A 13019-nucleotide genomic window follows, 5' to 3' on the forward strand; every position below is an offset into this window, starting at 1 on the left:
GGTGCATGGGCTTCTCTAGTTGTGGCTTGCAGGCTCAGTAGCTGCGGTGCGTGGGCTTAGTTGCCCTGAGGCATGTGGGATCTCAGTTCCCTGACCAGGGATCAAACCCACGTCCCCTACATTGGAAGATGGATTCTTAACCACTGGACCACTAGGGAAGTCCCTATCTATTTTATATATAGTTGTGTATATATTTTTAATCCCAAACTCTTAATTTATCCCTCCCCCCACCTTTCCCCTTTGGTAACCATAAATTTGTTTTCGAAGTCTGTGAGTCTTTTGTAAATAAGTTCATTTGTATCATTTTTTTAGATTCCACATATAAGTGATTATCATATGATATTTGTCTTTTTCTTACTTACTTCACTTAGTATGATAATCTCTAGATCCATACCTGACTGCACTTTTATAGTAAATTTGACTAGCTCTTTGGCTTTCCTAATCCAAAATCTGACCTCAAGGTTGTTTTTTTTTTTTTTTTTTTTTTTTTTTTTCCCTTCCGAGGCCTAGATGCGCAGGCTCAGCGGCCATGGCTCACAGGCCTAGCCTCTCCGTGGCATGTGGGATCTTCCCAGACCGGGTACAAACCCGCGTCCCCTTCATCGGCAGGCGTGCTCTCAACCGCTGCGCCACCAGGGAAGCCCCTCAAGGTTGTTTTTTGAGGGGAAACTCAGATTTCATTTTCACTAAAGATAGTCAGATGTATGATCCTTCACTTTGAGCTTGGTTTTTCCTAAACTTAAAGGAAGAAGCTACTCATCAGAAAAATGTTGAGTAATGTGTTTATTTTTCTTGTAGAAACTGCGGTATTATAGAATTTAAAACTGGAGGAGGCCTTAGAGATAAAATCCCTTTCATTTTGCCATGGAGAAAATAGTCCTGATGTATCATTTATGCATTTCTGTGTAACAAGGTACTCCAAAAGTAGTGTTTGAAACAACAATAAACATTTGTTATCCTCAGAGATACGTTTATTATCTCAATTACAAACATTTATCATCAATTATTTTATGGGTAGGAGTTTGGGAATGGTTTAGTTGGTTGGTTCTGGCTTGGATTTCTTATAAGGTTGTAGTCAAGATTTGGCCAGGTTATGGTCATCTTTGGATGACCTTACGTGGGACTGGAGGATCTATTTCCAAGTTGACTCACTTCCATGTTTGGCAAGTTGGTGCTGGTTGTTAGTGGGAGGACTCAGTTTTTTCTCATGTGGCCCTTACCATGGCCTCCTTGAGTGTTTTTCATGATAGCTGGCTTCTCCCAGAGTGAGTGATCCGAAAGAGAGCAAGGCAGAAGTGGTAATGTCTTTTATAACCTACTCTCAGATGTCATACACTGTCATTTCTGCCACATTCCATTCATTAGAAGCCAGTCATTAAGTCCGGTCCACATTCAAGGGGAGGAAAATTGGGCTTCACCTTTTAAAGGGAAGAGTAGTATTAAAGAATTTGTAGCCATACTTCAAATTTGCCACACCTGGAGAAATGAAGTTATTCTTACATGGTCATACAGGAAGTTGGTGATCTCTTTGGTACAATAAGAGTTTTGATTTGTTTCGATAATATAACTAGGTGCAAATTTTAAGTGATAGTTGTTTAACTGTCATCTGTTGTTGGATACATTGTAACCTGGTGCTGTGTATTATTTACTTATTGATTCACCAGACCCCTTTGATTATCCACAATATACCAGGCATTGTGCTACTAACTGAACATGTCTAAGAGAACTAGATTTGTATGTAGTAATTACTGACTCTTATTTTTTTTTATTTTTGTTTTTTTACTGGAGCTGAAGAGAGAGAGAGAGAGAGAGTGAGAGAGAGAGAGAGTGTGTGTGTGTGTGTGTGTGTGTGTTCTTTAACGACTTTTGATCTGTCAGATAGGATAGGAATGTCCCTCCTAAGTAGCCTTCAAGCAAATTATTATTATTATTATCAGCAGCATTATTATTATCAGCAGCTCCGCGTGGTATGGCATGCGGGATCTTAGTTCCCCAACCAGGGATCGAACCCGTACCCCCTGCAGTGGAAGTGTGGAGTCTTAACCACTGGACTGCCAGGGAAGTCCCAAGCAAATTATTTTTAAATGTAGCTTTTTTATTAGTTGACAACAAAATCCCTTATGTAAAATAATGAGCTGGGTTTACTAATAAGGTATTTTATTATAGCCAGTTTCCTGATATTTGTTAAACATGTATTGAGTAGTTAGTACTTAGAGAAGCAAAGATATAGCCATAATTCTTGTTCTTTGTCTAGAGGGACAGATAAATACATACATAAAACTGAAGATGATGGCTGTCGACCTAACATGGTGACTTTTTACCAGTACCAGTTTTTGGTGTGATGCTGTCTTTTTAAGTTATTGTAGTGCTACTCTACCAGGAAGGAGGAAATTAAATTATTTAAAAGATATTTTAGTATTTGTTTTTTTATATTACTTTTTAGAAAGATATAATTGTTGCCTCTTTAGGAAGCATTGATTTATTGAAAACTTTTTTTTCTCTTATAGGCAATGTCTATGCTGCTTCAAAGAATATAAGCATTTGGAGATTTTTAACCAAGTAGTGTGTGCACTTATTAACTTAGTGATTGCCCAAGTTCAAGTGCTCCGGGACCAGCTTTGTAAACATTGTACTACTATTAACATAGATTCCACGTGGCAAGATGAGAGTAATCAAGCGGAAGAACCACTGAATATAGAAAGAGAGTGTAATGAAGGAAGTACAGAAAGACAAAAATCAATAGAAAAAAAATCAAACTCTACAAGAATTTGTATTTTGACTGAGGAGGAATCCTCAAAGAGCTCTGATCCTTTTAGTTTATGGAGTACAGATGAGAAGGAAAAACTGTTACTATGTGTGGCAAAAATTTTTCAAATTCAGTTTCCCTTATATACTGCTTACAAACATAATACTCATCCTACTATAGAGGTATGTAAAAATAGGTATTGTGAATTTTAAGTAATACCAAGTCATGGTTATGTTGGTAATTTCTCACTTATGAATAAATATGAAGATAGTCATTATTGATGGAAAAAATTATAAAAATCACTGTCGTTATAAGAATTATTTCAGATTTCTTCAGACCATTTCTGTAGCAACTTGTGTTGAACATTTGCTCAGCATAGTTCTATTAAGGAAAGATTTATAAATTGAACTCATAAAATTAAACTGTCAGTGATAGACATTTTGCTGATGTAGATCTGTGCTGTATTTACTGTGACTCTTTCAAAAAGTAATAACTGAGGAAAAAGCACATAGAGTTTTGAATTTCATTCTTAGAAACATAGGTTAACAGAATTTGGAATTCCTTTTGTAAAGAAAAAATGCTTAACAAATTATATGTAATTACTAGTTTTAAATAATAGTATTTTCTTTTGTATGTCAAGATGCTTTACTTATTTCACTAGTGATATTTTTCCGCTCCCTCACTCCCTCCCTCCCCCCCACCTCCCTCTTTTCCTCCTTCCCTCCTCCACTAGTGATATTTATACAAGCCTTTCCAGGAGATCAGTAACCCATCTTAGGTATTTACATAATGGCATTATTTCTACAGATAGCAGGAATTGAAACAGTTATGTGATAATGTATTATAATAATGGCTTAAAACAACAGTGATTAATTATTTCTCATGATTCTGTGTATTGCTTGGGCAATTTCTTTGCTGGTTTTGTATGGCCTTACTTAGGCACTTGCATTTATTTGGGGAGTTGGATGGGTTTGAAAGTCCAAGATGGTCTCATTCACACATCTGATAGTGCTGGCTGCTCTTTAGGGCTCCTTGGATTTTTCTCTACATGGCGTCTCTACTAGGGTAGACTATCTTCCTTACATTGTAGTCTTAGCATTGATCCAGGAAGGCAAAACTGGAAAGCTGTAAGGCCTCTTATAAAGGTCCAGCCTTTGAAACCACACAGTATGAACTTTATCACATCCCTGTTGGTTGAAGCAATTCACAAGGGCAGCTCAGATCAAAGGGGTGTGAAGTAGACTCCATCTCTGGATAGGAGGAGAGGTAAAGTTTCATTTTAAACTTTTAAGTACATTCTGTTTTTCTTGCATCCAGGAATGGGTAGAGTTGTGGCCATTAACAAATCTACCATATGCTTTTTGTTTTTTTAAGGCTGTATATTTTCTCCAGCTTATTTTTTCTATAACCTCCATTCTGACTTCTCTAAACTTCCTTCTTCATCTGGAAAAAAAGTTGTCCTTTACTGGAAATATTTTCACATTGAATTGAGACTATTTAAAAACATAGCCCAGGAGGTGGGTGTTTTCCCTATTGGAATTCTCCATAAGAATATTTTAAATCAGACTGTGCTCTGTCTTCTAGAATTTTTAGCCTATTATCTTGCCGTGTAGAAACCTTTTAATAAATCTCTTATATGACATCAGATATTTATTAATCATTCTAAAAAATGTCATCTTGGAATCCTTTTTCAACAAAAAGGGGATCCATTTGTGCAAAACTGTAAAATTTAATCTTAACACCACACGAATAGTATTTTTAATGCCTTAAATTGATAATTGAAAGATGCTAAAAATAGTTTGGTTAGGGATGTAGATATGTAAAATTCATGCAGAGTGTCTTAGAAATATTTTTTCTCCAGTGAAAAATCTCTTGATAGAGTTACAGCAATACTAAATCTGCCATTTTGCTCTTAAAATCTACTTCCTCATCAGTTTTTTAAAAATGATTTTCAAATATGATAATTTCCAAATGTAGGCGTAGTCACACTCCCCTGTACTTCTCCTTGTGGAATAAAATGCCCCATTATTACTCTTCTTTAGGATCATTCCATGTGACTACTTGGTTGAAAGCAGTGGCTTCATAACTTTAGGTAAAATTCTAATAAAAACGACTCTTGGATATAATAAAGTAGGAGTCTCCTTATACAGAATTCTGTATTCTTATACAGAATTCTAATCTCCTTATACAGAATTTATATGTGCTTCTTTAACATTCTGTTCATAATAGCTGTTTCCCAAGTTTCTAATATCTTAGTAATGAGATGTTATAAATACTCTAAAATTTCTGGTTGCTGTCCTCTGGCCATGTTATTAAATATGCTAAGGGCCAGCTGTTTCAAAGGGTCTCTGATCAAAACCTTGATGTAGGACTTCCCTGGTGGCGCAGGGGTTGGGGGTCCGCCTGCCGATGCAGGGGACACGGGTTCGTGCCCCGGTCTGGGAGGGTCCCACGTGCTGCGGAGCGGCTGGGCCTGTGAGCCATGGCCGCTGAGCCTGCGCATCCGGAGCCTGTGCTCCGCAGCGGGAGAGGCCACAGCAGTGAGAGGCCCACGTACCGCATAAAAACCCCCCCAAAACAAAAAAAATCCTTGATGCAGCATACATATATATTATAAAATTATGTGTATGTGTCTATATACATACACACAGATATCTTAAGAAAACTAATATTTATTATGCAGTGCTATAGAGTTTACTATAGAGATGTTTATTTCCACCTTTTTATTAGGAGGTAGTCCATCCAGTCTTCCCTTCATACTGTTATATGCATCCTTTCCTGATAAGACCTTTTACTTTTGGTTTTATTTATTTTTTTTAAGAGGCACAAATTGACCGAGACTCTAGGAGAAGATTCAATACTCCTGTGTTAGTGTTTTGACACCTGTGACTTTAGAAACTTAGTCAGTATCCTTATTTCATGTAAGAGGAAACTGACTTGCAAAGGTTAAAAGTTTTGATCACATTTGCATAGCATATTGCTCAGAGAGTTCTAGAATTCAGGTCTTAATTCTACTGCATTGTTTCTCAAATATTTCAGACTAATCACTAACTATTGTAATCCATTGCCAATAGTGAATAAGATGGGAACTTGAAGCCTCTCCTCCTCCTCCCTTCCTCTCTCCATCCTTCTTTCCCTCCTGTTGAAGTTGAAAATATTTTTAAAGATGTAGTAATTTAAAATACATAATATTAATTCACATTAAAAGTTTTGTGGAGGCCAGTGGCATTCTTTTCCTAATCCTGAATAATATAGGTAATTCTATCAAATGAGGTATTGCTCTAGTGTTAAGTATTTTTCTTAGAGCGAGATGAGTATAAAAATTGTAGAGAGAAGAGAGATCTTTGCCCTTCTGTTAAAGGTAGGTATAATATGCTCTGGCAGATTAAATACATATATTGTTGTTTTATTGTCCAAGTTTCTGAATCTAGGCTGTTTTTTTTTCTTGCCACTTTCTACTGACTTTTAATTCACCCTTTTTTAAAAAAACATTTAATGTTTTAAATTTACTCTTTTAAAGTATACACTTTAATAAGTAACCATCACTACTATCTAATTCCAACATCAGTGACTTCTTTTTATGCAAATGTTTTATTCCTAATCCTCTAGCCTTCAATTCTTTGTGGTTAGATCATAGAGCAGCATTTGCTTAATTAGATATAGAATTACTTTCTAGTTACTCCTTTATTTCTCTTTGTTTTAGAGTGTCTTTTAAAGTAATAAGCATATTCCTCTGTTTAGTTCTAGAAAGAGAGTGGCATCATCTTATGTAATAAATGTGAGGTTTTGGGGGAAAAAACAAAAACTTAAAAAATTCTTGATAGGTTTCTTAACACCTTTTCAGGGATCCTCTATAATGAGAGCTTTTGAGAGAAGGTTCAGCTTTTATCAAGACTTCGTAGTGTTGCTCCTAGTATTGTTACCAGCAGATCTATGTTCACTTCTTTGCATACTACTTAAAATGAGATTATAATAACACCTTAGGGTAGTGGCTTCATGTATCCAGACTAGAAATATGAAATGGTAAAACAGATCTTCTGAGTAGCTAAAATAGATACAGCCAAGTCCATGAGTAACATTTTGCACATCAGAATAGAATTCTGTTAGGAGAATTTCTAGCTGTGTCCATGTTAGGCACTAGAAATCTTGACTCCAATTTGATATTTCAGCATGGTTCATCTGGTCCATGAATCGTATTTAGTAATACCACAGGAGTTCTTATATTCTGGATTTTTTGAAGACAAAAGGTTTGCTAAGAATAACTTAAAACTTTAACTGTGGCCCTGGTAGTAGAGGCTTGAGAATACATTTAAGGAGGTTTATTACACTTAATTTGACAAGTGTTTTGACCTCTCTTAGGACAGTTTTTGATTATTCTGAAATGTTCTGAGAGTTTTATGTATGCTCTCAATCAGTTGTTTTCAAACTTTATTTCAGCAGTCAAACTTTATTTAAAACAGGTAACAGCAAAGAATGAATGGGTTCCTTTGGCAGCTAACTTTTCAGCTGAAAGTATCTAACCTTCTGATTATAAAAGTAACACTTTCAGTATGACTAAAAAAACATGGACTATACAAAATATAGAGTTTAAAATAAAAGGACTTGAATCTCTCCTTTTTCTCCATTCTCTCGTCAAAAAAAATTGTTATGAAATTAGTTCAGATATTTTCAGACATTTAAAAATTTATGAAAATTAGATCATGTTCATAAATTCTATTTTTAACAAATACAGGATATTATCTTTATATGCCTGTGCATATGGAATTCACCTTATTTATTTTTTGATTCACCTTGTTTTTAACAACATTTTAAAGGTATACTTTACATACCATAAAAATCACTTGCTTAAAGTATATTATAAAAAAAACATAGACTATACAAAATATAGTTTAAAATAAAAGGACTTGAATCTCTCCTTTTTCTCCATTCTCTCGTCAAAAAAAATTGTTATGAAATTAGTTCAGATATTTTCAGACATTTAAAAATTTATGAAAATTAGATCATGTTCATAAATTCTATTTTTAACAAATACAGGATATTATCTTTATATGCCTGTGCATATGGAATTCACCTTATTTATTTTTTGATTCACCTTGTTTTTAACAACATTTTAAAGGTATACTTTACATACCATAAAAATCACTTGCTTAAAGTATATTATTTTCATAAATTTATAGAGCTGTGCAACCATTACCACATTTCAATTTGAGCACATTTTCATCATCCCAAAAAGATAATCCCTCATGCCATTTCACCGTATTATTTTTGAAGGCCGCATAAGACCCTAGATGGTTATGTCACCATTTTATTTAGCCAGCCTATTGATGGATATTGAAGTTGTTTCTAATTTTGAGATGTTATAAATAGTTTCAGTGAGCATCATTATACATACATTTTCCAGCACTACTTTTACTAGTTGTTTAGGATAAATAACCAGAAGTTGATTTGCTGGGTCAAAGGGAAGGTACATTTTAAATGTTGATAGGTAACTGCCAAATTATCCTCCAACAAGGTCATACCAGCTTATATTCACACCAACAGTGGATGAGTATGCTTTTAGGTAGTTTAAATCTTATGTATGGAAAGCATGTTGTGGAACTTTTGAGTATACCTCTAGAGATTTCCCGAGTACAGTTTCAAAACCACTTAACTAAGTTTAAAATGTGTTCAAAAATTACCCCAATTATTTAAGGAAAGGTTTTTGTTTAAGAAGGCAAAATAATGTGTAGCACATAGTATAGAAAGATTTCTTTGGAGAAGAGTTAAAGTATACTTTAGAACTGAATCATATTAGCTTCAGTTAGGAATACTGCTGTTGATGAGAAGCAATTGTACAATCGGTGAGTTTTTATAAAGTCAATCTTTTAAAAAATCGTAGTTTTTAAAGATTGTCATGTAGTAGTGTGATGTAATTGTATTTACTTTTTTTTCTTTCTTTTTTTAAAATCAGGATATATCAACCCAAGAAAGCAACATATTAGGGGCATTCTGTGATATGAATGTAAGTGTTTATCTTTTTTCATTCTTAGGTTTATGGAAAATTTTTCATGTAAGTCTTTTTCAGTTTATGCCTGACCAGTATCTTTCCAGTACTGGTAATAAAATAAAAATTGTTCCTGATAAGTTTTAAAATAATAGATTTTCTTTTTTCTTCAGGATGTAGAAGTACCATTGCATTTGCTTCGTTATGTATGTTTGTTTTGTGGGAAAAATGGCCTTTCTCTCATGAAGGACTGCTTTGAATATGGAACTCCTGAAACTTTGCCATTTCTTATAGCACATGCATTTATTACAGTTGTATCTAATGTAAGTATTGTTTGGAATTGGTTTTAATCTTGAGATCAAAGTCTGGTATTTTAATAACATGAATTTTTATGTTCAGAAATGATTATGAGTGATTTACATGTACAATCCTGTTTTTCTTTTCTTCTGGATTATACTTTGAAAAAATTGAGTACAGAAATCTTTTTTAAAAAGTCTTTGTTATAATAAATTGGAATTTGTATCAGCGGTTAGGACTTGGTGCTTTCACTGCTGTGGCCCGGGTTCAATCCCTGGTTGGGGAACTAAGATCCTGCAAGCCGCACGGCACAGCCAAAAAAAAAAATTAATGAATTTAAGTTAACTAGATAAATTTAGCCATCTACCTCTTTAGCCAGGGATTTTGTACTGGGAAATTTTAGAGTTTTTGGTTACTTAAATGATGGTTAGCCTAGCCTAGGGCACTACTACAGTGTGTCTGACTTCCCTGTATATTGCAAGTGAAGAACTAACATTTCTTTTTGCCTTTGTAAAGAAGAAAATTCTTTCGAATGTTGTGAATGTCAGCTACTGTGAAGCACAATATGTGTGGAAGCAGAGAGAAGAAATACATTTTACCACCTGTGTATTAAAATTTAACCTAAAATAATCTTCTATTCTGGTCATCATTTAAAAAAATATTGAAGCAATACTTAAATCTAACTTTACCAAAGCCTGAATTCTTGTATTAACTGAGTTACCTTAAGTAATAACTACTGTGAAATACTTCAAGTGTGTATATAAAATAAAAATACAGGGTGAAAAAAGACTGAACAAAATAACTTTGTTTCCTCGTTTCCAGTGTAGAAATAACACTGGAGAGGACAGTGGCTTTACTCAAATTTATTTGAGTATATCTGGAACTCCATGTTTCCATATTTGAAATAATTAATTTGTATCAAGGTCATTTTTAGTCCCCAAATTCCTTGGTTTCTGACAGGTTGAACATACTACATGTAATGGCAGTGTAGCATGGTAGGTTAAGAATATACACTTTGGAGTCACAATTGCATTTGAATTCTGAACCTGAGCCTCAATTTTTTAATTCGTAGAATGGGAATGATAAATACGGTGATCTACCTTAAAAGATTGTTGTGAGGTTTTAAGATTTTAAGCTCTTATTAATAGCACCTGATACGTAGTAAGCCCTTAGTGACTGGTGCTGCTATTTATTTTAGCTATTATTAACACTTACCTGATTCTGTTAGTCTGGTTGACTTTATTTGTTTGAAAGAAAGTTCTATTCAGTTTGGCTTCCTTTGGGAGAAAGAATAAAATACAGACTTTTGAGTGAACTTAAATCCTGTGTTGACATTTTAGTTTTAAACTGTCATAAATTTAGAGAGGGTAAATAACTGAGTTTGAAATCCAAAGTTCAAAAAATAATTTATCAACAGTTTTCCTTAATCAGGAATATTAACCTGAATTAAAATGTATTTCTTGAATTAATTTTACTAAATCTTGGTCTTAAAAGTCTATTGTGGAAGCCTCGTTACAGGTAACTTATTGCTATCTCTTGAAAAGTAATACTTTACTTTGGATTCTGTTTGGAGGTTTGGATTCTGTTTCATTTTTCTCTTCAGCCTTTTTGTGACTGCTAATTGGTGGGCTGTTGTCAATTTGCATAACTTTATCTTGTAACTCAACTGAGACCATTAAACCAAAGTTAAAATTAGTCATACTGTTTAAATTAATAATGTAATTGTTTGGATACTATAATCTATGTTTGTTTTTTTCCTGAGAGTATAACATAATGTACTTTTTAACCAAAGGTTTTATAACTTGATTGGGTAACTCTCATTTGGCATCTTTTCCTCATAAAAAAATAGTTTTTGATTTTGCTTTCTTCTGATTTTTAAAAATACAGTTAATACTTTGGTGCAGATTAAGAGCTTAAATTATAATTCTTTTTGTAATTAAGTTGTCTGCAGACCCTGTACTTTATTTTTTTCAGAGTTTGGAGTTTTTCTTAAGGAACTGGTGACATTTAAAGCAATATAAGTGTTGGCATGATTTCTGACCTTTTTTTGGAGTTTTGACCACTCTGCCTGAAGTTTATATGAAAACACTTAGCAGCCACTTTAAACAATTGAAATAGACATCCTTTTTGCATTTTGAGAAACTTTAAGGCCTTTAAATTTCAGACTTTTCTAGTCACATACAAGTTGATCTAGAGCAGAGTAGTTTCCTTTAGTGGATCATTGTAAATTATAAACCCTGGTCGTTTCTGTATGTCTCATTTCTTTTCTTGAGAAATAGGCAGCTTGTTTAGCCATGTTGTTTCAGCTTCAGTAAGGCTGAAGGTCCCTTATTTGGGAATCTCTGATTTTCCATGGGCTTTCATACAGGAACAAAAACTCCTACATTTAAATAATGAAAAAATTATTGGATTTTAGGGCAATCCTTTTCTTGAAAAGCAAAAAATTCTACGAATTATAAACTACTTTTATGGTAAGGTAGATAAGGCCTGACCTTATTGAGTACCTGTTTCTCTCACACTTGATTATAATAAATCACACATTCAGAAGAAAACATGTTTATATCAGTTCCTGGGAACCAAGCCATTCTGTTTGTTTTCTAGGGTCATTCCCTCACTCTTAATGAGGAGGGTGGTGTTATCTCCTAGAACCTTAGCTTGCAGCACAGGAAAACTCGCTTTGCCTTGAGTCTGAGTTATCAGCAAAGAAGGAAAGCTCTTACTTTGATCAGTTAAGGTTCAAATCTGATAATACGCTTAGGCCCATACATTTATTTCAGTCTCAAAAGTTTGCGTTAGCATTTCTAAACTAACACTGTTAGGAGAGTTCTCAGTTTTGCACAAGTATTACTCCACTCTTATAAGGATCTATTCTTAGTAATAATGACTGCCGCCTCAGGGAAATAACAACAAAATCTTTATATATGTAGTTTTCTTATTTTGTATTGGCCTGTAGATTTTCAGCAAAAGCAGTTAACCAATATTTAGCACAGCTTACAGAAGTAGAATGTAGAGTCCTCATAGAAGTTTCCCCACTGAGATGCATGGTGGTTATAGCTCATAGTATGTATCCTGCCTCAGCCCTCAGCAAAGATGCCTGAGTTAGTCATCTCAGACGTGACACTTTTTATTAATTACAAAATAACAAAGCCTAAGGACTTTGCATAAAGAATTTAAGAGTCATGGGATTTATTTTACTAATATGAATGGAAAAGTACAAATGAGCCTTAATAAACCTTATGAATATATGCTTTACAAAACAGATATGACAAATTATTACCTAAGAGATGTTATCAGACATGCAAACTTGTAGTAACACATCAGAAGACACAATAACAATTTCCGAACTGTCAGTTTCCTAAGACTACTTTACAAAAAACACTAACAAGGACTATTTAATATCAGAAGTTAGGCTGGGATCATACATTTTCATATATTTTCACACTAATCAGGAGAGTTCACTGACAGTTCAGTGAAGTTTTCATTTTGTCATTTTGTTAAAACTAGCTTTGTGATGCAGAATACTGCCTACACTTCTGCAGTTATAAGGGGATCAGACAATATTTTTTCCTATTCCTGAGATTTTTAACATGTACTTAGAAGGGCTACTAGAGCTCTGTTATCACCAAGAGGGGGAAGCTCAAAACTTACAGTAAGGAAAGAAAAAGGACCTATGTGATTAATAGCATATGGAATTTGATTCTTGTAATGGTATACCTCATAGTAGATTAAAGAATGTAGATTTTACAGAGAAATAATCTTGGGCTTGAATTGTAGTTCTGTTATGTACTATCTAATGTTTTTGTTTTTTTGTTTTTAAAAATTTTTTATTGATGTACTATCTAATTTTGATTACATTATGTCTATAAGCCTCACTTTTTTCATCTATCACAATGGAAATATTAAAGGTTCAGTAAATGGTAGCTCTTCTTTCTATTAAAAATTTCTTTCCAATGTTGACATTTTTTCCCTTGTCATTTTTATTTAAATTTTTGT

The 13019-nt window shown here is 33.9% G+C and overlaps 1 protein-coding gene across 4 annotated transcripts in view; it reads left to right on the plus strand.

The window, feature by feature from the left end:
* The window catches only part of USP34 (ubiquitin specific peptidase 34), a 232622-nt gene that overhangs the window by 43806 nt on the left and 175797 nt on the right, over nt 1-13019 (plus strand). For all 4 annotated transcript variants that reach the window (XM_024753009.1, XM_024753012.1, XM_024753013.1 and 1 more), the window contains exons 3-5: nt 2508-2928; nt 8697-8747; nt 8903-9052. In XM_024753009.1, coding sequence (XP_024608777.1) covers nt 2508-2928; nt 8697-8747; nt 8903-9052 — 622 coding nt within the window. The remainder of the gene's footprint in view (nt 1-2507; nt 2929-8696; nt 8748-8902; nt 9053-13019) is intronic.

The sequence above is a fragment of the Neophocaena asiaeorientalis genome, unplaced genomic scaffold, assembly GCF_003031525.2.
Source record: "Neophocaena asiaeorientalis asiaeorientalis breed wild unplaced genomic scaffold, Neophocaena_asiaeorientalis_V1.1 scaffold100, whole genome shotgun sequence".
Classification (NCBI taxonomy): Eukaryota; Metazoa; Chordata; class Mammalia; order Artiodactyla; family Phocoenidae; genus Neophocaena; species Neophocaena asiaeorientalis.